This window comes from Tachysurus vachellii, chromosome 11 (assembly GCF_030014155.1).
Source record: "Tachysurus vachellii isolate PV-2020 chromosome 11, HZAU_Pvac_v1, whole genome shotgun sequence".
Lineage (NCBI taxonomy): Eukaryota > Metazoa > Chordata > Actinopteri > Siluriformes > Bagridae > Tachysurus > Tachysurus vachellii.
The window spans coordinates 22,870,033-22,896,959 of NC_083470.1; the positions used below are offsets into that span (position 1 = coordinate 22,870,033).

General features: G+C 39.5%; 2 protein-coding genes across 4 annotated transcripts; one reads left to right on the top strand and one right to left on the bottom strand.

The window, feature by feature from the left end:
* Positions 1 to 6,119: 6,119 nt before the first annotated feature.
* tbx16 (T-box transcription factor 16) lies at positions 6,120 to 8,910 on the top strand. The gene is made up of 9 exons (XM_060881889.1): positions 6,120 to 6,135; positions 6,273 to 6,429; positions 6,555 to 6,657; positions 7,176 to 7,340; positions 7,537 to 7,683; positions 7,774 to 7,844; positions 7,946 to 8,034; positions 8,155 to 8,365; positions 8,475 to 8,910. Exons 1-9 carry the CDS (start codon positions 6,120 to 6,122, stop codon positions 8,908 to 8,910), a joined length of 1,395 nt encoding a protein of 464 aa, XP_060737872.1.
* Positions 8,911 to 16,985: 8,075 nt separating this feature from the next.
* klhl22 (kelch-like family member 22) lies at positions 16,986 to 26,506 on the bottom strand. 3 transcript variants are annotated; one of them, XM_060881944.1, is made up of 9 exons: positions 26,366 to 26,425; positions 26,044 to 26,179; positions 23,770 to 24,039; positions 23,379 to 23,544; positions 22,741 to 23,052; positions 21,852 to 22,261; positions 21,471 to 21,663; positions 21,105 to 21,338; positions 16,986 to 19,117 (listed from the first exon to the last, which is right to left on the bottom strand). In XM_060881944.1, exons 3-9 carry the CDS (start codon positions 23,982 to 23,984, stop codon positions 18,773 to 18,775), a joined length of 1,875 nt encoding a protein of 624 aa, XP_060737927.1. In that variant the 5' UTR covers positions 23,985 to 24,039; positions 26,044 to 26,179; positions 26,366 to 26,425; the 3' UTR covers positions 16,986 to 18,772. The 3 variants fall into 3 exon arrangements, with proteins under 3 accessions (XP_060737927.1, XP_060737926.1, XP_060737924.1); XM_060881943.1 differs by lacking the exon at positions 26,044 to 26,179 and having other exon boundaries at positions 26,366 to 26,506; XM_060881941.1 differs by lacking the exon at positions 26,366 to 26,425 and having other exon boundaries at positions 26,044 to 26,270.
* Between the last annotated feature and the right edge of the window lie 421 nt (positions 26,507 to 26,927).

Here is a 26,927-nt window from a genome sequence, read left to right on the forward strand (position 1 = left end):
GAGTATTCAATATTGTCTTTGGTTGATTCTAAGCAGAATGTTTAATAACGGTTAGAAAAAAGCTGATTTGAGCTCTCTTGCTCGCCTTTTCTGGCTCTCTGGCCTGTTGCCGTTCTCCTTTTGCTACTGGACCACCCCGTCTGTGTTAGGCAGGCCGTGTTAAAGAGAATGACCATCGGCGTGTGAAGCCCTCAGACTTGAGGCAGGACATTAGGGCCCATTAGCAACTCCTAGAGGATTCTTATAAAGTGCTGCCAATTTGTCGTTTGCTCTCTTTGGCAAGCATGCTACAATTTATAGACACCCAAGGTCAAATGTGCCGATGTGTCAATATTCCCTAAAGGAACATGCTATAATCTGTAGTGTTTGATTAGGATTTGTGTATTTATCACTGATTATCACACGATGCACCGGGATCTTGTCTCGTCTTAAAGTGCATCTTAAACGCCAGAAACATTCTGGAACACATCCTGTGCTGGTCCATGTGCCTTCAGATGCTGATTTAACTAGATTTCCAAAGTACCGTGTGTCCAGACACAGCCAAGCTCTACCGTCCTGTTGATGGCTCGTACCTGAGGGCCGAAAGTGGCCAATTAGAGCATCAAAAGGGAGCGTTGCATGGATAATGCCAGTGAAAGGTGTGAGATTTCTCGTCGGGTGATGGAGGGGGGGCTTTATGGAGGCCTACAGCCGTCTGATCACGGCCCAGAAGTGCCTGTGTATTGGCAGCTGTTAAGCTATTGAGTGCTGATGGTATCCATGTGAAGCACAGCAAATGGTGAACCTGTCGATAACCGTAGAGTTTAGCCAAAAGGAAACAAAATACTTTTTTTTAATGTGTTTGAATCCAGTCTTTTAAAAATGGGCTATTGTTAAAGAAAAAAAAAGGATAGCTTCTTAATTTTAGTCATTGTTTTACCTGCTAAGTGTTTTACCTGACGATAGCAGGTTAGATAAACTGGAACAAATGCATGTAGATCATTTAACTGCCTACAATAAGCAGTGTTATGACTCACTTATGACCATGGCTTTGAAAAAAAGCTGCTGATCTGAGGCCAGTTTCCTCCGTAAAAATCAGAGTTCCTAAACAGCATGAGACAAAAGCTAAGTCAGACTGTGTGTGTGTGTGTGTGTGTGTGTGTGTGTTGTGGGGCTCTGTGGGGCTCTCTTGATCTCTGTGGGGTCTTCAACAGGAAGCCGCTAGTAACGTTTAGATATGACACCTCGGACAACTTTACATTTCCTCTAAAGGCACGCCATGTGTTTCCAGCAACGCATTAATGATATTTTAACCACATCAAAGAGCATATGCATAATTTTATGACATGCTTCACAACTTGACGAGGTTAGCGGGATGTCAACTAGCTGAAGGACCCAAATTTGACCTTTTGGAGTTGGATTTAAGGATTGTGAAGTTGGAGGTAAAATCTTGATATGAGGTTTTGAATAAGCAGAAAGATTTCAAGAATCACATTTATAAAATCACTACAATTTCTTCATCATCGTCATCATCGTCATCATCGTCATCATCATCATCATATCACACTTTCGTCTCTAAGACATTCAGAAAATAGCTTTTTCTTCCTCCCCACCTCATGCACCGTAACTGTAGAATCGTGTGTAATTTCTAACTAGACAAACACCCCTTAGGTGTTAATAAGCTACTTAACCTGGTCAAGTGTCCGAATCATCGAGCCTGAGCTGCTAATACTGACAGCACTGCACACACTTCAATGCTTGTACCTCCTCGGTACTGTTGTAATCCTGGATTTCTGTCTCTTCATTTTTTTTGCTCCAGAGACCAAACCTGCATGCTATAACATTAGATTTCTGCAACGGTACAGTGGTTTTGTGAATGTGATGCTACAATGACTGAAAATCTCTTTTAAAATCTCATATCTAATGATTCCTCAATCAAACTCTATAAGGTTAAACTCCATAAGATGGCCTGAAGAAGAAACCTGGAGAGGAACCAGACTCAAAATGGAAACCTGTCATCTTCTGAGGACATGGAATAGTGTGATTATAGAAATACAAGTGAGCGTGTTGAAAGGATGTTCACGCTGTCTATGAATGAGTGTTTACTAATTCAGCATCAGATCCAAATCTACATTATGCAGCTAAGATGATCCACTGAAGCACGGTGTAACATATTTAATACATTTCAGCTTATATTTCTAGTAACAACCAAAATTTCAAATTCATTCTACTGAAATGTTCAACACTTCACACACCAGGACTGAAGTGTGTCTGTGTGTGTGTGTGTGTGTCCACAGTGTGGAGTGATACCAACAACGCATTACGTGTGCTTATTACCAGCTTTTCTCAGGTGAAAGAACTCAAACTATCACACCTTCATTAGAGAAAAAAAGAAACGAGAAAGAAGGGTCCTGAAGAGGCCACTTCATGAAGTCTGTCATAGAGGTGTGAGAGGATCTTTGGCCATTCTATGACACTCTGTATGGATGAGTTTGTCTTATAATCCCAATATGCATCCACTCAGCCTGGGCTGCATTCAATACTTTGGCAGCTAGAGCAAGCTTTCAACTCGTAAACACACAATCCTGTTGTAATCGCGACTCCCTTTATGAGTAGTTTGAGTCTCGTTTCTGTTGTATAACCTTCACAAAGACTCAAAAAATACAGGTCCATCATTGTCTCTATTTACTATTGATTGAAACTGAGTGGAGCTCTTAAGAAACCAGGTGAATTACATTGAATTCCCTTAAGGGCGTTCAAGCAACTCCGGTCGAAAGCTGTCAAAATGGAAACCGGCTCAAATTCACTTCATACTAGACAGTAGTTTGCCATTTGAAGACTGGTTTTTCAGTCGTATCGCTAAAACTAATCCAAACCTGATCTAAGGTTCCTCAAAGGTTCCTTGGAAGATTTTTGGTTTTAGCATATTAAAGAGGATTAATATTTTATATGGTGTTATAACATAGATTAGTGACACACACGCCATGTCAATAAGTTCACTATGAATGATATATAAATTCATTCACTCATTTAATTGAGTTCTAGGATAGATATGTTCCTCAGCTGTAAGGTGAGGTTTATAAAGCCTGATAAGGACGATGTGTTTTTACGGTTTCACATTTAGACCTTACAGAATTGTGAACTGAAATTACTAAAGTAAATATATTAAACATACAATGCTGATAATATGTGTAAAAAAAAAAAAAAAAAAACTTCCACAGTCCTCATCATGTAACCTGGAAAAAGCTGCTTTCTCCCCCAACCCCCTTATTTCTCTTCATCTGTCAACCTCGTCACCGTGTGTAATGGTCCTAATGTAAGTGCTGTTGAAACGTACACCTCGCTCCATCACCATTTTACACGCCACAGCTGCACTTTGGTGTGGGGAGATCAAAATCTTTGACTTATAATCTACAGCATGTACATCCATTACCTAGAGGAAGATTTCTGAGGGATTCTCAGTGGCACGGTTGTAAGCGATCTAGAGCCATGATTCTCATTTTCAGCCATGATTCTCCCTTGATAACATTTAATCTAAATGTTATTTGTCTGGGAGCACGGTGGCTTAGTGGTTAGCACATTCGCCTCACACCTCCAGGGTTGGGGGTTCGATTCCCGCCTCCGCCTTGTGTGTGTGGAGTTTGCATGTTCTCCCCGTGCCTCGGGGGTTTCCTCCGGGTACTCCGGTTTCCTCCCCCGGTCCAAAGACATGCATGGTAGGTTGATTGGCATCTCTGGAAAATTGTCCGTAGTGTGTGATTGCGTGTGTGTGTGGGTTGGCACTCCGTCCAGGGTGTATCCTGCCTTGATGCCCAATGACGCCTGAGATAGGCACAGGCTCCCTGTGACCCGAGGTAGTTCGGATAAGCGGTAGAAGATGAATGAATGAACGTTATTTGTCTTGATATTTGTTACAACCCACCTTATTGACATTTATTCTACAGTTCTTATAGTTATTAGCCAGTTTGACTGGATGCTGGATGAAACCTGTAAATAACAGCATCTCAATAAAATTGTGCTTGAGTGAAACATTAAAAAAAAAAAAAAAAAGTTCTCTGGAATTGAATTAAGCACACATTTAAATACTTCAATTGAAAATATTTCAATAGCTGGATTATATTCATGGGATTAATTAGTTTTATGGGGTTATGGGTTTATAAAATATTTGAGAATCACTGATGTAAATGATTCTTTTGGTTTGGGGTAACATTTATACGACGTTATAAAGAACACTTAAGATTTCCTTGAGAAACCCTTTGCTTTTTAATTAGAGCAGCTTCGAGATATTATCATGAAATAGTAAACTCATGACCAGAAAGATTTGTAGTTTTAAAAAGTAAATTTCACCACTACACATTTTGGAACATGTCTATGAAGAGGCTCCAGACTCCAGACTGACTCCAATGCTTATTTCCTCATTTGTGAATACAGAAAGTCAAGCACACACATCAGGTTGCTTTCATTTACAAATGAATACGAATAGTTAGTAATGCCTTCTGAAAGATTATTCACCCTGATAAACCCACTCACACTGTTTATGTGTTTGTTCTCTGTAACTGGAGACCCAATTGTGCTAACAGCCTGCGAAGTATCGGGCCATACAGTCAAAAGTCTTTCAGAGCCTCACTGCCATTTCCTCCCTCAAACCTCTTCTGCCGCGGCTGGATCCGTTCCCTAATTATTCTTTGAATTACATTCAGCGTCGTCCGTCTTCTCATTCTTCATCTGTTTCTCCAAATCCATCTCAGTGTGGTTTGTCTTTTTTCTCTGCATGAATAGAAAACTTAAACCCACATGAGAAATGTGGTGGTGCTCCTAATGAGATTAAGTACTGAAGCATTGTCACGTCTAGACACACTGAATCCACAATACACAACACCCCACTGCTCCTCCAAACACACACAAGACAAGCTGTCCTTCAGGTAAACTCACCTGCACGTTTGCCTCAGGGCCTGAATTCTGTCATGACTCTATTAATGCTTTATGTCCCTCACCCTCAGTCCCTATAATGGATGTGATTTTATTACTCCAGCTTCAGCTACAAAGTGAATAGTATAATATAGAGTGTAAAATAACGAAAGAATTAAAAACATCATTTCATCTAAACTTTTTTCCTTTAATTCAGTTGAATTCGTTGTCTCAAAGCAGCTTTACAGAAGTATAGAAACAGAAGAGAAAAAATTAAATAAATATAATAATAATAAGAAGAAAAATTAGAAGAATAATGTTTCTTCTTTAGACATAGAAACATTATTTATCGTTATTTATCTAAACAAATTGTACATAAATATTTTACTGATTCATGACAATAACAACCTTCTGAACCTACTGAATCTCCATGGATGGTTCCGTTCCTTACTCTAGTACTGTAATATTAGGGTAATCATTTCACATTATTTTCCATATAGTTAAACTATGAATAACCAACCAAGGAAATGTAAAAGTGCAAAATATTTTAAAACTAATAGTGTATTTCTCAATGATTCCCATAGTTTTTTCCTGCTCTAAGCAATCTCAACGTCTTCACTGCTGATATATTGACCTTGTATCCGTTACACCGGTGAAAATGAATGGATAAGTCTGTGTGAATTAACAAACATGTCCCAAGTGTACACACTATTCTGTTTGTGTGAATGTGTAAATATGCCATTTAGACCGTGGCTCCTCTATGCCCTCACTCACTTTAACTAGCAGCATTAGCGAGATTTCATTGTTGACTCGTGCTCTAGGAAGCCCTGTGCATATTTGCTTAAAAGTCTTTTAGCAGTTCATAAAGACGGCCTGGTCCCCTTCCTGTTGGGACTCTATCAAGGCTCTGCTAAGTCTCTTTGATTTTACCCATCCTCCAATCACATCATGACATTGACTCATCCCTGGGCCACTTCAAAGGCTGAGAACAGGGGCCCAAGCTCCGCCCACTAGCAGTGTCCCCTTAAATCTGCCCGATGTCCTCTTTGCTCCTCAGAAAGGTGAATGGTGTCTTCCTCTCTATATCTTTGGACTTAACTTAAGTGTTTGCGGATCCAACCGAAGCTTCGGGAAATCGTATGGAGAGTTTGGTGCTGTGACTGAAAACGCTTCTGCAAATCATTGACTATTCCATTTCGGTTCGTCTTGTCACAGACGAATAATCTTAAGAAATGCAAGCTATTAGAGGTAAGTTTTGTTCATTCACTGTTTGTTGTGTTGAGTGTTCTTCTTATAGAAGTTAAAAATCATACTATCATCCTTCACTGAATGTTTATGAGGGCTCAATCTCATTGCTTGCTTTTTCCTTGTTGCCTTTCACTCAGACCTCAAACACAACTTCAGTATCCCACCTCCGTCTGCAATGGCTGGAGCAACAGATTCCTTTCACCAAGGGAACATCAGGATAACTCTGGAGGACCCCGAGCTCTGGAAATCCTTCCATGAGATTGGGACAGAGATGATCATCACTAAGCCTGGCAGGTAAAAAAACACTTTAACTAAAACATGTCCACCCATTAGGGATTTTGAAGCTATGGATATTTCCTGTGAAGAATGGTGAATAAATGATGACCAGAACGTATGTTTGTGTTGTGTGTCTATCGCAGGAGAATGTTCCCCCATTGTAAGATAAATATTTCAGGACTTGTGCCCTATGCAAAGTACATCCTCCTGGTAGACATCGTGCCTGAAGATAGCTTCAGATACAAGGTAAGAAAAGAAGACTTTTGACCTGTCGATTTCTCAAGCTTAAACCTCTATTCGCATGCATCCATATCCTTATCAAGGATCTTACTTGGTTTTATTATATATGTCTAGTATTTAACCAAGTTATAAGCTATGCAGATGTGGAAAGATGGATTGATGAATTTCCCAGAATTAAATGGCCACAAAAATGTTCTGTCTCTTTTTGTTCCACTGGATATCAGTATGTTAAAAAATGGGTAGACAGTAAATTAGTGATTGGGGCAGTTGGTGCTTGTCTGTGTGTCCAGAGTCTTCTCACCACTGATTACACAACTCACACTCCACTTCAAAGGGTCCAAACTCTTCCTGTTTTTACAGGAGCAACTGGGGGTCCCCCTCCCCAAACTTACACTCCCCCACTAGCCTTACCCTTGTCACTAGTAATGCAGTGAATCCTCTTGTCCTTGACAGTTAACTTTGCCCTCAACTCAATGTGACCATGATCCTTATGGTGAAACTAACGTTTGTATTCTTGTGTCTAGTGGAATAAAGATAAGTGGGAAGTAGCCGGAAAGGCTGAGCCACAGCCTCCATACAGGACCTACCTGCACCCAGACTCACCAGCTCCAGGAAGCCATTGGATGAAGCAGTCGGTCTCCTTTCTCAAGCTCAAACTCACCAACAATGCCCTTGACCAGCACGGACATGTAAGTATCTTCTTTTCAACTAAGATCCTGGGATCTTTGGTTAAAGTCTTGAGAAATGGACTCAATGTACTCAATGAATTTTTGATTTCTGCTTTTTACATGGTTATAGAAACAAAAGTGGTGCTTATGGCAAATAATGGAGTACATATTATGAAGTTTAGCCAGTGCATCATGCCTTTTTACTTCTGTGCTGCAGATCATCTTGCATTCCATGCATCGTTATCATCCCCGCTTCCATATCCTGCAAGCTGATGACCTCTACAGTGTACGTTGGAGTGTGTTCAAGACTTTCACCTTCCCCGAGACCTCCTTCACTGCTGTCACAGCATACCAGAACACCAAGGTTTGTCTCTCATTACGCACAGTGTTATCAGGCATGGGTGCAGACAACTCCTTTGTATGTGGCTCATGGTTTTTGTGCTTCTTTTTACAGATTACTAAGCTGAAAATTGACAACAACCCCTTCGCCAAGGGATTCAGAGATGAAGGCATGAACTCAAAAAGGTGAGCAACTGTGACAACAGATCTGCACTGATTATCTTTTCCTGTTTTTTGTGAGAGAAAAAAACAAAAACAAATGTTTTGCTTCCTTTTGTCCTACACAGACGAACAAACAGAGGTCCGTCTGATACTGAGCGCCTGGCTAAAAGGCTGAACTCTATGGTCAGGGACTCAGATCAAGATAGCCCACCAGGTATGGGTTTGAAACTGTCAACCCCTAGACAATTGAAGAAGCATTGTTCATTATTAGCTTATTATGTAGGTTGTCATTTACTGTACTCTGGATACTAATGGGAAGTTTAACGACTTTCAGATTTGTGCCGCTCTTCCTATGAGGGTCTGGCAGAAGCACGAGCTGGATGCAAGGATGGAGTTAAAGATGAGCCAAATTCTCCATGGGAAGGAGCATCTGATAGGGAAAACAGTCACAGCCTGGAAAGAGACTCCCCTCTGGGCTCTAATGCTCGAGACGTATACAGCTCTGAACAGCTTGTGCCAGGACACAACACATACCAACCTTACAGGTACATATTGATCATTCATTTATTAAGGTACTGTTGCAAATGTATTTGATTTTAAAGTGTACCAAGAAGGCTTTTTACTAAATGTTTTTATGGATCTTTTTTTTTTCAGATTTCCTGATTACAACAAGTCCCCATCACCAACCTCCTCCAGCATGAGCAGCAGTGTTGGACGCTCCAGCTTTGAATCTCGAGTGCCTGACATCGCTAATGTGCCTGAGCAGGAAGGCAAAGTCACTGATCTGGTTGTCCCACAGTGTCCTCACCCTGCTACAGCAGGTGTGCAGGACTATGCTGGGGTGCTGAACGTAGCCGTGGCACAGGCAAAGCCAGGCATGCTGGGACATCATGCACTCTATGCACCCTACAGTGCTGATCAGCCCCTGACCCAGTGGAGCGGGACAAGCTCAGCACAGTACTCATCCCATCCACATCATCACCACCACTTAGCAGCAGACTATGGGACACAAGCTGTCCATCATGGCTACCACCATGCCAACATGGCTGACTGGAGCCAGTACCCGCTCTTCTCATACTCCTGCTGGTGACCAGAGAAACAGAACAAAGTGTGTGGACTCAAGGCTTGCTCAGCCCCTTTGGAGGCAAAGCGGAAATCAGAAAAGCGCACAAGTATTATGAAGAGAGACCGAGATCAGTTAAGCTTGAAGAAAATACGGTCGTGTAAAGCATTTTGGCAAACTAGCTTTTTGTTGATTTTCTTGAAGATCTTATTGTTCATTTCATTCGGTTTACTTCAAGACTAATCTAATGCTGACTGCATGATGGTCAAATGATCTAAAATAGATGTATGTTTAACTACTGTTATGTTAGCTAGTGTTTAGCTAGTTTAGCGTCCTGTGTCAGAAGAATTAGCTGCTTGCTTGATGCCCCAAAATGACTCTGGACTTTCTTTTGAAATGGCTGAAACATGATTGTGTTTATTTATTTAGTGAATGGTTTCACTGCTGCTTAATATTATTTTTGTAAAAAAAAAAAAGGAGTTTGTTGAAATTTGTACTACAGAAACTGTGTGAAAAAAGTAAATATTATGTAAAAAGTCAAACGTGATTTCTTGTCTGTATTAACAAATCTAGGTGTCATTAATGTAAATCTAAAGAGGTAGTTGCTTGTCCTATTTTAAGGGGGGGATGTGGAATAGACAGGCGAGTCAGCAGGTAGAGCTGACGAGAGTAATTAGAAGGTCTGTGTTATATCCTTAACTACCTACTCTGATCTAAGATCTGATGGATTAGAACATCAGGAACCAGGTTTCTGATGCGATATTTATGCTTTAGTAGAAAGATTCAGCCTTGCTAGGTGTTTGGAATAGTTTATTAATATTTTCAGGGTATGCACAAAGAAATCCATTAAGGATTGAATTTAATTAAGGATTTATTTATATAGACGCAATTTTAAATGATAAAAAAAAAACACAATATGGTCATTGTAAAAGAATTCTCCACAAAGGGAAACACCTGTGGTAAACACATCTGAAGGTAATTATAGAATCGTACACAACAAGACGACAAGAAAAGCTAATAAGACAACAACCAGACAACTAAAAGATGAGTGTATTTACAAGTGTATATATATACATATAAATATCATATTTGGGGAATATATATATATATATATATATATATATATATATATATATATATATATATATATATATATATATTCCCCAAATATGATTTTTTTTTTATGTTTTCCTGTGGTGTTGATTTGCTCATTTTTGTTTGTTTTTCTCATTTTCCCTTTCTTTTGTTGACACTAATGAGACACCCACCCAACTCCACAACTCTTTCTGTGCACACATTCATACTAAAAGCTATTCTGTGACATTGAAAGACTCCTAAGCAGCGTGAAAATGGGGGATGGCTGGCTCGTTTCACATCTCAAAAGAGCAGACACCGATGGCTCCACGGTCCCTGATCTCAGGTGCTAATCACTGCCGTAAAGGGGGAGGGTGTGCGTGTGTGTGCGTGTGTGTGTGTGTGTGTGTGTGAAACAGACGAACTTACATGTTAAGATTGGCCCGTTCATTCATTCATTGATTCATCTTCTACCGCTTATCCGAACTACCTCGGGTCACGGGGAGCCTGTGCCCATCTCAGGCGCCATCGGGCATCAAGGCAGGATACACCCCGGTCAATGTAACATGCTTGTTGATTAACACAAGGCTTCATTTAATTTGTCTTGTTCAAACCTGCAATAAATACTGCTGAAATGTGCTGTAATACCTACTGTTAAACACTTTCACTTCTCAGTTGTAAAAAATGAATAGCTTTATGGCCCTTCAAAGGCTATCAAAATTGCTGATGGCCCTGGGGAGCATTTGAGTTTGGCAGCCTGTACTAAATCATGTGAACAACCATGTTGATAAGATATAGAATATTTTTGGGTTAAGACAATTTCCCACAAATTTATAGCATGCTCTTTTTGTTTTTTCTAGCTGAATGTTGGATATAATGAAGTTATATTAGATTCAGTCAAACCCAGAATTAAATTTGGGACACAAACATCTAAATCGGTTGTCCATATGTATTGTTGTAAACTTTATAACATGTTTTATACCAAAAACAATGTTCGTATTGTATCTAACAATTGAGAAAAGACAATGAAGAATATTTGTAGAGTTTGAAAAGCTATATTAAGTGTTGACATCTTATTTCAACAGCCAGGCTAAACAATAAAGAACAACAGAAAATTCGGACTCCGTTTCCTTCATGGACACCGTTACTGTGCTTTTCCTATGTAATTAAATGTCAGATCTGTCACATCACTTTCGTTATTTTACGTGACGGCAGTAGAAATGCAGACCAAGAACAGCATGGTTGTAATTCCCAAACACTTTCAATTAATAAGAAGGTTCCAGAACTTCAGTGGATGTGGATATAAATGCAACTTGTTAAATAGTACAGACCACTCAATTTTTATTTCCATTTACTGGAACGTCTTTCGTTGGCTTGTGTTCAATATTATACATATTACATGCATTTAGAGCAGTGCTGTATTGTATGTTAATAGGTTGTAAACATGAGGAAACGCAATTTAGCATAATCCCATTGACTGGATGAAATTCAAAAGAAGGTTATTTAAAAGGAATTTTGTTCCCTTTAACACTGTACAATAAGTTGTTATTTTTAGCATATACAGTCTCAGGAGTCTATTATAAAGTCTAATTTTGGTCAGATTTGTCTGTCTATTATTAACAGCATGCAGTACAAGAACTACAAGTAAATTAGACCTAATCATGTAGAAACCTGATTGTCATAACCATATGTGGTCTTTCCCCAATTCCCAAAGAATGAAGCATACAACTGTTATGAATGACTTTATTCTGTAGCAGTAAAATTTCCCTTCACTTGAACTAAGCCCAAATTTGTCTAGCATCACAAATAGAACTCAAGTGGACTTTAAATAACTTTGGAACCCGGGAGCTTGAAATAGTCTATCATCCGTCATCCATAGTAGACCAGTAAATCGTCGCTGTCGGGCGGAAACCTCCTATGTCCAAATTTTGTCAATTTCATATTTTTTCACATATCGATGCTATTGGTCAGTCCCCACGTGGGTCTGTTATTTTTTCAATATAAAGTCTTGAAAATAGCTTGACGCAAATCTCTTAACTCCATTAGACACTTCAACTGTCTGAGAAATCTCGTAACTCCACCTCTTCTTCACTCCGCGGGAGAGCTTCGCGACAGCATAATCTCGTATCTCCCTGCTCCCAAATCATAAAGCTTGTATCTCCGATAAAACGTGACTTTGGGAAAATGTTGTGTTAATGTCGGTACACAACATTATGACATTATGATAGCAATATAAGGTATAATAACAACTTTAACAATACAATGTTTAATAACTCAAAAAAATACGGCGTTTTTTTAATTTCCTGAAAAATAATGGTTTTGGAGATACGAGGATTCCGCCCGACAGCGACAAAATAAATTATTAGTTAAAGCTTAGATCAATGGTACAGATCAGTGAATGAGATAAAACTGAATAATGGACAGTAAATTTGAAAAAGGGAGTGTTATGTAATCTTAGGAATGTATTCTTGAATGCTGAATATTTTTCAAGAATTGCTCTGTATTTGTATCCATCATTCATGCCCTCAATCCTGTTGTTTCACAGTCCTTGCTGATGACGAGCATCCGCACATCATGATGCCACCCCAACCATCTGTTTTGGTTTCTGCCAAACACAGCAATCTGTGCCAAGACCAGAAAGTTGAATTTCTCTTTCTCTCTCTTTGAATTTCTTTGAACTCACTAGTGTAACCCCCTAATGATAAGAGGTCAGTGAGGACTTATAAGACAACAGTGTGTCCTGGAGATATTGTGTCACTAGATAAATATAGTGGTGTGAAAAACAGGGAGATAACAAGCAAGATCAAGGTTGTGTGAACTTGGATGCAGGGGTGAGTTCAACAAGAGGGCAAAGAGGATCATGGGAACATGTAGTTTAAGGCTGTGCTGAATGTTTAAGTTAATAGAACATTTAATGACTCTGTATTAACGTCCTCCAAATCTGTTATTATGTTCTGAGGTAAAAGATTACAGCTTACCTCATGGGTGTTGGCGTTGTGGCTGGCGATGAGGAAACCTCTTTCTAAATGGTGTTGCTATAACTCGCCTTGAGCGAGAGACCAAGATTGGACTGAGCGTCTGTGGGTGAGTAAAATAGAAGTCAAATTGTTGTGTAAATAGTTCTGTTCAATTCAATTCCGTTTTAATTGTATAGCACAATTAAAAAATTGTATTTAACAATGGACATTGACTCAAAACAGCTTTAGAGAACATAAGAAATATAGTACAAAAAGGTTCATATTATACAAAAGTTCAAGATTAATATTAGACTTATATTTAAATGTGTTTGTATTTATTCCTAATGAACAAACCTGAGGTGACTGAGGTAACTGTGGTGAGGAAAAACTCCCTTAGATGGAAGAGGAAGAAACCTTGAGAGGAACTAGACTCAAAAGAGAACCTCATCCTCATTTGGGTGACACTGGAAGGTGTGATTAGAAACTGTTATAAACACCACAGAGTGTTATTATGAATAATGTCCTTTCTACAGTCAGATACAGTCAGACAACTGTGTATTGATGAGGTGGTCGTTGTTCTCAAAGACCACGTGCAGTTGACATCTTCTCTCAGGTCCGAAATCTTCATGAAGCATTTCAGCTGATGGTTCCAGAAAACTTTTGAGTTTTTGTTTTGGACCAGGATCTATTAGAGTAGATATTTTCTCTCTCTCTCTCTCTCTCTCTCTCTCTCTCTCTCTCACACACACACACACACACACACCATCAAATAAAAGAAAAAAGTTGAATGTTAGGAGAGTTGCTGAACACACTTCCTCAGAAGGTTCAAGATCATCAGGAAAGACTGCAGTGGGTCATAGGACACTAAACACCACTCCACTTTTAAATTCATGTTCTGGACCAAGAGGTACTACAGATGACCTTGCAGTGATGGGCATCGCAAACTATTCCAATACAGGATCCACAGATAGACTGATCCATCAGTTAAACTTGTTTTCACAGCAGTAGCGATTTAAAAATGTTTCAGTATTCATTTGTGCTTGCTTTTAGTAATATGCTGCTTAATTGATGGCAGGTTTGAAAAGCTATATTAATGTTGACATATTATTTCCTCAGCCAGGCTCAAAAATAAGAACACCACAAATTCAGACTCCATTTTCTTTCATGGACACCGTTACTGTGCTTTCCCCGTGTAATTAAATGTCAGATCTGTCACATCTCTTTTGTTATGTTACATAATGGCACTGGAAATGCAGACCAAGAACAGCGCACTGGTTGTTCTGGATAGTTCCTGATTAATATGAAGGTTCCAGATCCTCAGTGGAAATGGAAATGCAACTTGTTAAACAGTACACACTACTCCATTTTCAGTTACTGGACAGTGATTTCATTCTAGCTCAGGATCAGGAACTAGGAGTGGATAAAGATTACAGGAGAGTATTTTCTACATACTGCAGGCGGTCACAGGATTTGCTGCGGAAGTGCAAACCAAATACTTGCAAAGAAATGATTTCAGGGACACTTTAGTTGATTAGACTGTTTCAGAACCGTATTGGAAATGCCCATACTACAGTGGGTCACAGAATACAACAACCATCACTTCATCAACAAAATGGAAGTATGAAGAAAGGTCTCTTTGAAGCACATTTGTCAAGTGAAACCCAGACACGCGTTTTTACGACCATCTCCTCCTTTTTTGGCTAATTGTATCTAAGCAGAAGGGGATTGAGAAGGCAGGCTACACTACAGATACACAAGTCATATGTCATGAAGACAGCAGGGGGCTTTTCAAGTGCAGAGTGACCTCGCCAGGGTTCTCTTAACTCTCCTGTCACACTCTGGCTCGAATGACCTGCCTCTTGCTCCATGAACCTCAACACACACACACACACACACACACACAAACGAAACACGTGGCTCTTAAGAAATTTGTGTTCTAATGAAAGAGAGCATGCTTATATATGGTGAAATCACTCCCCAGACACCAGTATTGCAGTAATGTCTTGGATGTAAAATAAAGTGCTAAGACCTCTCCTGGGTTGAGTTACACACACGCACAAGTGGGATAATGGAGCTAAAGAGGTTTTTACTCAATACGATACTTCTACAGAGATCTATAACAATAAGGTCCTCAGTGAACCATGTGCTTAAAAGCAATAAATTCAGACACCAGTCTGTTCGCTGTCGGTCTCTTACTTGTTTTAGTGACATGGTTTTTTATTCGATTTTTTTCCCCCCCTGAAATTATTATATAGTATTTAAGTGTGTAACCACAACAGTAATAAACAATAAAAACATTATTTTTATTCTTCTTTTTCTTGTTGTTCTTCTTCAGTATCCACAAAGTTAATGGTGCTGGAACTCTATTGCTTTTTTCCTGAAAACTTAAGCCCATGGATTTTCTTGGTGCTAATATACAAATTACTCACCACAGTGTAAATCTTTATAAATATGAAAAACTTCTGTTCTTTTAGTAAGATACATCTTCGACACCGCATTTAATACAGTCATCCGTCCAGTCCAGAAGGTTTTGCATTTATCATGGGTTAGGTTTCTATGTTTTAAATAAACCGAATGTAAATGTAATCTTTAATACTTTTACATTCGGTTTATTTAAACGTTTAGTAGAAAATAATACGTAAACCTTTCTACATTCAAGATAGTTTCCCTTCCTAAGTTAGACCTTTTTACAATGCAGTTTAAATAATGCTTAAATCCTGTATCAAAAGTAACTGCAGTCGATTTGCTGGGAGTCGGTTAAATCATTTATAACCGTCCAGGATCTCCAGGAACTTTGTCACAGAGAATTGGCTTCTCTACGAACTAATTTACTCTTATTAAGTTTGACTCACCTGAAGACGGATCACCTGTCAGAAACCCGCTCTAAGCTCCGGGTTCCTTCTGTATTTGATTACACATGAGATCCAGTTCCAAGCTTGATAGATTATCCTCTGTATGGGTGACTTCAATACTAGACACGGTCTACTGAACAATCACTTGAAGAAGAAGAAGCCTAGAAGCCTTTATTTTGTCACATATACATTACAGCACAATGAAATTCCTTCTTCACATATCCCAACTTTGGAGTTTGTGGTCAGATTGTAGAGTCAGTCAGTAGAGTCAGATTGTGGGGCAGTCGTGGCCTAATGGTTAGAGAGTTTGACTCCTAACCCTAAGGTTGTGGGTTCGAGTCTCAGGCCAGCCACGACTGAGGTGCCCTTGAGCAAGGTCCACCAAGTTGCCACTGTTGGGCCCCTGAGCAAGGCCCTTAACCCTCAATTGCTCAGATTTATAAACTGAAATAAAAAATGTAAGTCACTCTGGATAAAATGCTGTAAATGTATATATTATTTATATATCTCCCATCTTTGGAGGTTGGGGTCAGAGCACAGGGTCAGTCATGATACAGCACCCTGGAGCAGTGAGGGTTAAGGGGCCCAAAGGTGTCAGTACTGGGGCTCAAACCCTGGTCCTTCAATCAACAACCCAGAGTCTTAACCATTTAATCCACCGTAAGAAAGGGCTATTGGGCTATTGAGAAAAATGGACCAGTAATACTCAAATAATGCTCCGGTGGTATGTCAATACAATCAAATATTTTTAAATATCTGGCCTAATAAATAAAGAAATAAATCCTGAGGACAGTACTTATTGATATGAACGAGAAAGCGCTAAATGACGATGAAATCGTTCCTTCATTATATCAAGAGCGAAAGTCAAAAACGAGGTAGGTGTCTTACCTTTTTACTCACCTTACACATTTTATCCCATAACGTCCTGAACGAAACGAGGAGCAGAGATGACGACAACGACGTCTTAGAGCCAGAGGTACTTTTGTGAAGAAACACTCACAGTAATCCTCACAGAGTAACACTCACAGAGTAATTTAAGGTAAAGGGGAAAAATTTGAAATGAATTTCTAAACACTACAGAGTTGGACTAGTGGGGAAAATGTGTGTAACACCACTCAGCGTTCACCATTTGTGATTTTGGATTGTTCTTCACTGCGATCTGTTAGAAAATTTTAATAACTGCATCTCATTTCCACAAACAATAGAAATAAACCATAAATGTTTTCTATGGAACTGAAGAGTCGGTTTATTTTATTTACAACCAGAAAAGCTCCACCTTCTACAGTCTCTCTGTTTAAACCCATAGTTTATAACCTTATTGTACATGCATAGTTAGTTCCTTTTTCATTCTTTTAACTCATTACCCAGATGAACTCTGTCTCTAAGATCAGTGACTCGCTGCAATTCCTTAAAGAGAGGCAGAAATTTTAAGAGATCAGTTAAAACCCTCGTCTGTACGTAGTATTTTAGTTTTTTTTGTAGATAATTTCTCTGTGCAACCCTCAGACTAAAAACTAGAAGTGAAGATTTCAGTGAAGAAGCGAAAGGCACAGTCAGTGCAAAAAAACAAACCGCATAGACAGCAGCTTCATCGTAACAGCGTTAAAACATTCGGACAAACTCAGTGCCGATGAAGTTTTGGACACAGAACAGAAAAAAAAAATTGTCACATCATTAAACATCATTAAAGGTGCGGTGCACGATGTTTGAAAAATGCTGCAGAAAACTGAGTCGGGCCGACTAACAAAACAAACGTGTAGCCAATGAGCAGAAAGGGGCGTGTCTTGTCAATATGCGGGGGAGTGAGTGTTCAGTGCGCATGTCTGACATTAAAAAGCGATTGAAACATTGACATGGCGGATAAAAAGCGCTGGAGAGAACTGAACGTCTTCCACGTGAAACGGAGCTATACAACGCACAGTGCTACAAAAACACATTTGTATTACCATAATATTACTCGTTGAGTTCATTTATTGATAAAAATATCCCCTCGGCCAGCTGCCCCAGCAGGTTCCGCCATAGTAGTTTCCTGGGTTACGTATGTATGTGTGGGGCGGAGCTATCAAAACAGGGGTGACACCCATTTGGGGTAGGGGGGTGTTTGTTTTGGTGATTTTATATGTCAACATTGGCTTTCAAACATCTTGCAACCCACCTTTAATAGAAGAGAATCGGGAAATAAAATAGTACAGAATCATATCAAAAGCAGCATGCAGTTCAAAAAACAAAACAAAAATTAAGATAATACACAGATATTAATAAGCAGTCCTTATTATCCGCTCATTGCTCTAGAACGAACGAATAACGCCAAACTGTGATGGTTTTGCCGGGGCTTAAATAAAGAGCCTCCATTTTTATCTTCTGAAGTTAACTGGAAGAAAAACAGAGCTTGTCGTGTTACAGAGAATCTGAAAAAGTCCTTTTCTTAACGGAAGACTGTTCACGGTCAGTGAGACGCCTCCCAAAAAAAAACAACCCCAAAAAAGTAAATAACAATAAACAATTAAACAGAAAAGTTCATCATGTCATGCTAAAGAGGAAGTGTCCGTGTTGTGTCAGCTGTTACAACAGATAACGTCCTTAATGTAACAAGCGCATGAATATAAACCCGCTCAGAGTTACGCTCAAAACACCTTCTGAATAATAAGAATAAAAAATTCCCAGCACTGAGGTACAGGATGACTTAATATCGGTAGCATAAGACATCGTCACGCACTTCACCTTCTTTATTCGTTGCTAGTTAAAATCGGACGTTTGTGACATTATTGTTTGTGTAAAAAATCATTTTACATGAAATCGTATCCACTGAAATGTGGTTAGCAAACCTAAATATGGTGTACTGTTGTCTGTAAGTATTGTGATATGATGTATTACATTTGCCGCATTAGGCGCACTTAAAGTACACACCGCTGTGTACTCAGAGCACGGCTTTGTTAAAGGAGGCTACATCCCACCGAGACACATTCAGTTACTGACGCCGTGTGATTACTGACTCGAAAACCTGCCTCAGCCGTCCTCGCTCGAGTGGTCCGGATCGCCCCAGTCCACTTCCTCCCATGATGCTTTGGCTCGGCGTGTGCTGCCGCGAGCCTGCGCAAGTGTGTTTCTAGGCATCAGAGCCACGCAGGCAGACAGGCCCGACACTCGGGTGTCCAGAGAGACGCCGCTCTCCCAGCAATCATTCTCAGGATCGTAGATATGCACATACTTCATGCGGCTTCCTTTGTCATGTGACCTCCCGCCCAGAACGTAGATCCGCCCGTCTAACACGGCCATGCCAGGCTCGCCGTGACCCGCCGGCAGAGGAGACACCACAGACCAGGAATCTTCAGCTGGGTTATAGCACGCCACCTAGAGGAACATTAAACATATCAATGTCTCTCTAACTGCTCAAAAAACAAGACGGTTTGATTAAACATGTATTTCTATATTTACTGTAGATACATTAAAAAAAAGATTTGTGCCATTAGATATCTAATTATCCAATTTATTTAATTACTTATCCAATCAATTATTCCATTAGCCCATTTTCTTTCTAGCTTACAGTGGCAGTCAAAACATTTGAAACATCTGGTATTTCTCACGTCTTATTACATTTTCTTTTATTGCCAGAGAATAAAGAAAGAAAGTTAGTAAGTGATTTTGGCTTTTTCAGATTTCCTAAATTTTAATTTTATTATTACATAATAATAACATAATAGCATTTCATTTGCTGTTTTTATGATTTAATAATTTTATTTACGATAAATGTAATTCAGGTCACCTTAATAATAATTTCTTGATTCAATCCAAACATTCAAACTATTGCTTGGTTAGATTTCGAAATATTAAAACACAATATTGACAATATTTTAAAGTTTGGCTCGTACCACTTAGTCATGAATGTCTTGTTTTGTGTATTTTGTATAATGTTTCATACATTTCTCCATACCTACATTTGAACACTTGATCTTATCTACTATTCTGTGTTCCTATTTAATACTTGTACTGTCTATATTGTCTCACATAGTCTGTTTTGTCTTGTTTTGTCTTGTTTTGTCTTGTTTTGTCTTGTTTTGTCTGTTTTGTCTTGTTTTGTCTGTTTTGTCTTGTTTTGTCTTCTATAGTCCAAGCTAAATGTATAGTGTAGTGTTATTTATTGCTGTACTTTTGAGAGTCACAAACACCTTGTGTGTGTCAACACACTTGGCCAATAAACCTGATTCTGATTCTACTGTCATGAAGGCTTTGGACAATTCCCTGCCAGAACACCAGGGTGCGTTGCCTTCCAGCACGGGTTTGTTTAGGTCTTGTGCCATGTGCTTTAGTCTATGTTCTGTGTTTTCACATGCATTTGCCCTGTCCGATCCTGCCTGATCCTTATGCTTTACTAATTACCTCCTCTATTTATACCCATTGTCTTGTGTGTGTTTTTTTTGAGTCTTCATTGTTGTGTCTCTTTTGTTACCCGGTGTTTTGTTACCCATTTTATGTTTCTGGTTTTTAGTTTTCTTTCCATATTTTGTTGAGTATTTTATTCACTCAGTTTTTCCTCTAGTGTTTCCCTGCGTTTGTTGGTTTGGTTATTTTATTAATAAAGCCCCTGTCAGTCTATCCCTGCATTTGTGTCTTCTGGGTTTTTAGACACCAAGTTCGGACAATTCCACGTCCCACTGTATTGTTCGTGGTTATTTGCACTCATGAACATATTTTGCTGAAGCACGAAACTCTCGACTAATGTGTTCGTTTGCTTGCAGAAAGCAGCCGTATACGAACGGCATCAAAAATGATATCAGTCATCATCAATGGGGTTCTGTCTGTGATGGGACAACACCAAAGCTTGACAATCTTAACCCAAGCTTAACCCAGTACATGTCACATTTCTCTTGATTATTCACAAATCAATGTTGTGCACTAAACTGTGGGGAAGTGAGAGGGATGCTGGATTCCGTCATGACGCCGATCAGTTTTGTTTGAGAGTTCAAGTCTACATCAGTGCCTTTTCAGAGTACTGCTAGAGGAAACATCATCAGAACATCACAACATTTAAGTTCACAGACTCAGATTTGATTAGTTTCAGCAGATCTCCAGTGGACTGCAGAGGCCTAGGGACGTATCAGCTGGTGATTTCAAAATCTTTTTTTTTTTAAATAAAAGTAGTTCCCTAAGCTATGTGATGTATTAAATAAACTTTAATTATTATAATGATTGGGCTTTTGAATTTGCATTGTTGAAAGGAACCTTGATTTAGGAGTTTAAATATATATATTGTTATTGTAGTAGCGCAAGGCAAAGGAGATAATGTTTCAATAGCATGAGCAGTGGCTTTAACATCTAATGCATGTTAATGTTTACTAGCCTTCAGCACGTCTCGTCTGTAGCCGCAGCCGTCATTGCTTCCACCGATGACGTAAGCACGGCCTCCGAACACCGCCATCCCGTGCCACGCTCGCTCCACAGGGCCCTCAGCACATGCGCTCCACTGGTTGGCACGAGGGTCGTAACAGTAGGTCTCCTTCAGGTAGGCCATCCCTCGCCGGCCACATGCGATGTAGATCTTCCCATCAACCACTGCGCCAGCATGGGCGTACACCTGTGATCCATAATCATCATTACATCTCTATCAACATCATTTAGTATTAATGTAAATCTTTATGATATTGTAAACAAAAAAAAACAATGAAATTTACGCCTCTCCCATGTATAGCAACAAATTCACATCAACCTCGCGTTTGAGTGGAGCCACATATTCCCAGATGTTTGTTTGGGGATTATAGCGCTCCACGCAGTCCAATTCACTGCTGTAGTCACGACCTCCAATGGCATAGATGCAGTCATCCACCACACACACACAATGGTCAGCGTGCTGCTGCTGAAGAGGCTCAATATCACACCAGGTGTTGTGTCGAGGATCGTATCTGGTGAAGTAAACCACACTCAGAATGTTTTAAACACTTACACAGCAAACACTGGTGATTATTTCGGCTCAGCACACACCCTGCTTTTACTGTTACTGCAATAACACGGACATGTTTGTGAAGTCTGGCTGAACCATGAACTTTTCTTAAAGTATAAAATTGTTCTAAACCGATGTTTACTTGCTCACCTCCAGCACCGTGACTCAGCTCTGAACCCGCTCGTGTTATTGTCTCCGCCCACCAGGTAAACAAAGTTATTCAGCAGTGCGATGCCCATGTTGGACATTCGAGGTGCACCGTCTGCCCCAAGGTTGCACCACTCGTCCCAGGATGGGCGAAAAACCTGGAAGCGTTCGTCAATGTCGGCTAGCGGCCCAGACGAGAACATACCTCCAAACCCCAGAATGCAGTGGCAGTTGGAGCGTGGCTGGCTCAGTGGGCTCTGCATGACTGGCTGCCAAAGTTTGTTATTGTGGTAGCGCAGGGCAAAGGAGATAATGTTTCGCAAGTAGCTTGACTCCAGACGGCCGTAAAGGTGCTCTAGGGTGGCCTGCTCCATGAGACAGAAACGCACAGCTTCCATCATGTGCAGAGTCTCCTAAAGAAAAAATATTGATATAAAGTATGGTTTATTGCCATAAATGTATTTGTAATTTCTTTTTTTGTGTCATTTTGTGTTTACACAATTGTCTTGTTTCTATTGCATCATAATACCTTATGTGTATGACTATGAAACTCTATATAAACAATGTTACGGCTACAACATTATTATAGTATACTACACACTTTGACTAACTTGTACTTAAAGCAGCACCAAACTCACCTTATGACTCATGGCCACATTATATAATTTTCTTCTATAGTTTTATTTCGATTTAATCCGCATATGCGTTAATCTGCATAGTTTTCTTATCTCTATGTGTAAACCTTTTTTTAATTAAAGTGCTAACACAGAGATAGGAGACATACAGACCTCGGTGTATTGGGTCTGTTTTTATAGCCAGGTAATAAAATGAACTATTATGGATTTCTAATGCATTATATTTATTATAGTCATCTTGAAGCAACGTGTCTGACCTGCAGTGGTGCTTGGTCTTTCTCCACCTGCTCAGGACTGTAGTAATAGTGCAGCGCTGCCTCGAATACCTCGCTCTCCGAGCTCACCTCCAGCTCATCACTTGACAGCACCTGCAGCACCTTCTCAGGTGGCAGTTGGCGGTATACAGGCGTGCGTGAGAAGGTCTGGATGTTCTTCAGGAGGTACGAACGCACCTTTTCGCCGAGCTGCTCCAGCCCGTAGGCATCAGCCAGCTTCTCCACCTCCAGGATGTTATCGTTGTCCATCCAGGAGAAGAGAAACTCACAGCAGAAGCCAATCACATCCTGAACCTGAAGAAAAAGGAGGGAAAGAAAGAATGCAAGACATAAAGAAAGAAAAGAAATTCTCAATAATGGGTAGAATAAATTCTTTTAGGCTAATGCTGTTCATTAATGCTGTTCATACAGTTCACAAATCGGTTTTATTTAGGATTAGGAATGTGTTTGAACACTGTCTGTGTTTCACCGAGGATTGTTTTTTTACACGAGGGCAACATCAAATAATAGTTATAAATAGAAACTATTGATAAAACCTGATGGCTGTCAGCATACAGCTAAATAAAGCACATTCTTGAAGCTTCATGATGGTTAGTGGCAGAGACAGATAAGAGCTTTACCTGCAGGAGTGTGGCAGCACACAGCACCTCCTGCACCGTGTCCAGATCCAGCTCCAGCTCAGATGTGTAGATGAAGTCTAGCAGTTTGTTCATGGCAGTGTGTGTGACTCCAAGAATGGGGATCTCAGTCTGCTGCATCTCCCGCAAACCTCCCGCAAACATGCTTCTGGATTAAGAAGAAAAAAATATATGTTAATACAGTGTGACTAAACAAATAATGTTTGTTGTATGATTCTTTTTACGGCAGACATAAAGGCAGTGTTTAACACGGTTTCAAACAGACTTAAGGCGGTGTTTTGTCAATTTGATTGAAACCCAGGTGAGGACAAGCATGGACCAAAACAACTTAATCTTAAAAGCTCAATAATCTTCAAGCTAATAACCTTCTGACCTGAAGTAGTCACAGGAAGCAGCCAGGAGGATGCGGTGAGCGTTAACAGGTTTCCCTTCCACAATCAGCACCACATCAAACAGTATTCCTCCTTCACGCAGAGCCAGGAGCCCATCCATCAGCCCTTGTGAGTGTTTGTTGCTGCGGTACCTATGCTTGACACACCTCCCAACCGTTCCTGCTCCAGCCAGGGCTGAGTCCATCTCATCAGTCATCTCTGCACGACCAGACTCAAGATCTCCTGCTGCTGATCACATTGCCGAGGTCTTCCTGTGGTAATAATAAAGCAACTGCATTATTATTATTATTAGGGGTTCAAGCGCGAAGCGATGGAAAGCTATTGTTTTTGTAAGGATTTTTATTGCATGATTAATCCAGTGCAGTAATATTCTCTGGAGTCTTATTGTCAATAATTATCGAAAAAAAGTGGAACTTTATCCTTTGGCTTGCCATTAAAGGATTATTTATGAAATGGGCGTGGCAAAAAATAATTCAAAGCCTATAACTCATAAACGAAAAGTCTAATTTATACGACCCTCATTGAGCACATGTGACATATGACCTTTAACAATCATGCCAAGTTTTATCTTGATCGGACGATAGCTGGTGCTGTAATTGGCAAAAAGCTGCACACCATGTATTTTCAATGGACTGCATTGGCTGTAAATGGGCTTTTCCATTACTGATGTAACTGCATATAGGTTACAAATAATGGAGTGACTAATGTGTGTTAATTGAGTAATGTGACATAAGTGAGTAGTGTGATGCAAGTGAGCAGTGTGACGCAAGTAAGCAGTGTGATGCAAGTGTGCTGTGTGAGGCAAGTGAACTGTGTGATGCAAGTAAGCTGTATGATGCCTGTGACCTGTCTAATGCCAATAAGCTGAATGATGCCAGTGAGCTGTGCGATGCCAGTGAGCTATATGATGAAAGTGTGCACTGTGATGAAACTGAGCAGGGTTATATAAGTAACCTGTGTAATCAAAGTGAGCTGTGTGATGCAAGTTAGCTGTGTACTGTAAATGAGCAGTGTAATACAAGTGACCTGTATAATATAAGTGAATAATGTGATGTGCACTATAATTGTTGAAAAGATGTATAAACCATATATTTCCAATGGATTGCATTAGCTATAAATGGTCTTTTTCATAATTGATCTAGATGCGTAAAGTCTAGAAAACATCAAATCTGTTTCCACATTTCTTTAAAAGTATGAAAGGCCCTAAAGTCTTGAAAGGCTTTAAAGTTTTGAAAATCCTTTAAGGCCTTAAACTCCCTAAAGGCCTTGAACGCTTGAACCCCGGGAAATGCTGCTTGCAGCTTTCATTCATTCATTCATCTTCTACCGCTTATCCGAACTAGCTCGGGTCACGGGGAGCCTGTGCCTATCTCAGGCGTCATCGGGCATCAAGGCAGGATACACCCTGGACGGAGTGCCAACCCATCGCAGGGCACACACACACACACTCTCATTCACTCACGCAATCACACACTAGGGACAATTTTCCAGAGATGCCAATCAACCTACCATGCATGTCTTTGGACCGGGGGAGGAAACCGGAGTACCCGGAGGAAACCCCCGAGGCACGGGGAGAACATGCAAACTCCACACACACAAGGTGGAGGCGGGAATCGAACCCCGACCCTGGAGGTGTGAGGCGAACGTGCTAACCACTAAGCGACCGTGCCCCCCTGCTTGCAGCTTTAATTATTATTATTATTGTTATTATTATTATCACTATCACACTCCATAATGCTCTACCGGCTTCATGTCATGTTCATGTTTCATCTCAATACCAAACATACCCATTTGTTTATTTTTTTGTGTGGAATATGTGTAATTATCAACTTCAGGTTTCTAATCCAGCTGATTTATGTTTACTACACATTGCAAATGATCAGAGTGATCACGTGACATGACTGTAAATGATAGGCTGCATGAATCTACAGTCTGGACCATCAATTAGCCCTCAGCATCATTTCTCTACTTCATACCATGCTGTTTTCTTCTGACCTTTGGTGGTGCTGTTGGACTTGGTCTCATCCTTAAGATATTTGTTAAGAGCAAAAATCTGATAATAATATGTCTAAAATTTTTTTCTCTCTCTCTCTCCCCCCACCATAGAAAAAGGGCTCAGACCTGCTAGCACAATTACACCAGTCACCCTGCTACTAACCAAGTAAGCTTTATAGAGCATTTAGTCACAGTTATTACACATACTTGTGCATATTGAACACATAAATGCCTCCATTGGAGAGAAAATGCAAACGTACCTGTAAAGGAAACGCATCACTTCAAAACAAAGCTGCTTGGTTACTGAAATAACTTCCTGTTTATCGCCTTTGAGGAAAATATTCGGCTGAATCCCAAATGCATAATTTTACACTTAGTGTGCACTACTTAGGGACCCTAAATAGTGTATTTGGGAAGTTTAAAATAGAGTACACATAAAAAAAGGAAAATAATCACAGCACATCTAGTTGTATGCAGTAATAAACAATTTAATGACTTAAAAAATATTATATTTATGAAATAAAAGAAAATTATTATTATTATTATTATTATTATTATTATTACAGAAAACGTTTCACTTACATTTCGAACTTAAAATCGAATCGAAGAGTGAAGAATAAAAACTGGGACCTTGTGTAAATGATCAGATTGTGTAAATGATCAGATGTTGACATTATCAGACAGGTTCCACTTTCAGACCTCCGCGTGACGTCACGGACAAAAACAACAGTCACTTCCGGTATGGTGGGAAATACCCCCACATACCCCTTGTGAACAGACCCTGCTGTGATTGGACAGAAGGTCTGAAAAATAAAATATGCTAGATAAAAGGTAGTAATTCTAATGATCGAGTTATATAAAAAATATAATTTTGTAATAACTTATAACTTATTATAACTAATTAAACTAATTATATGTGGATTTTATATATATACGTATGTGTGTATATATATATATATATATATATATATATATATATATATATATATATATATATATATATATATATATATGTATATATATATATATATATATATATATTTATAATTAGTTATAATTAGTTATAATAAGTTATAATAAGTTATTCCAAAATTATAATTTTTTAAAATGAACATAATCAGAAATTAAATTTACAATTATTATT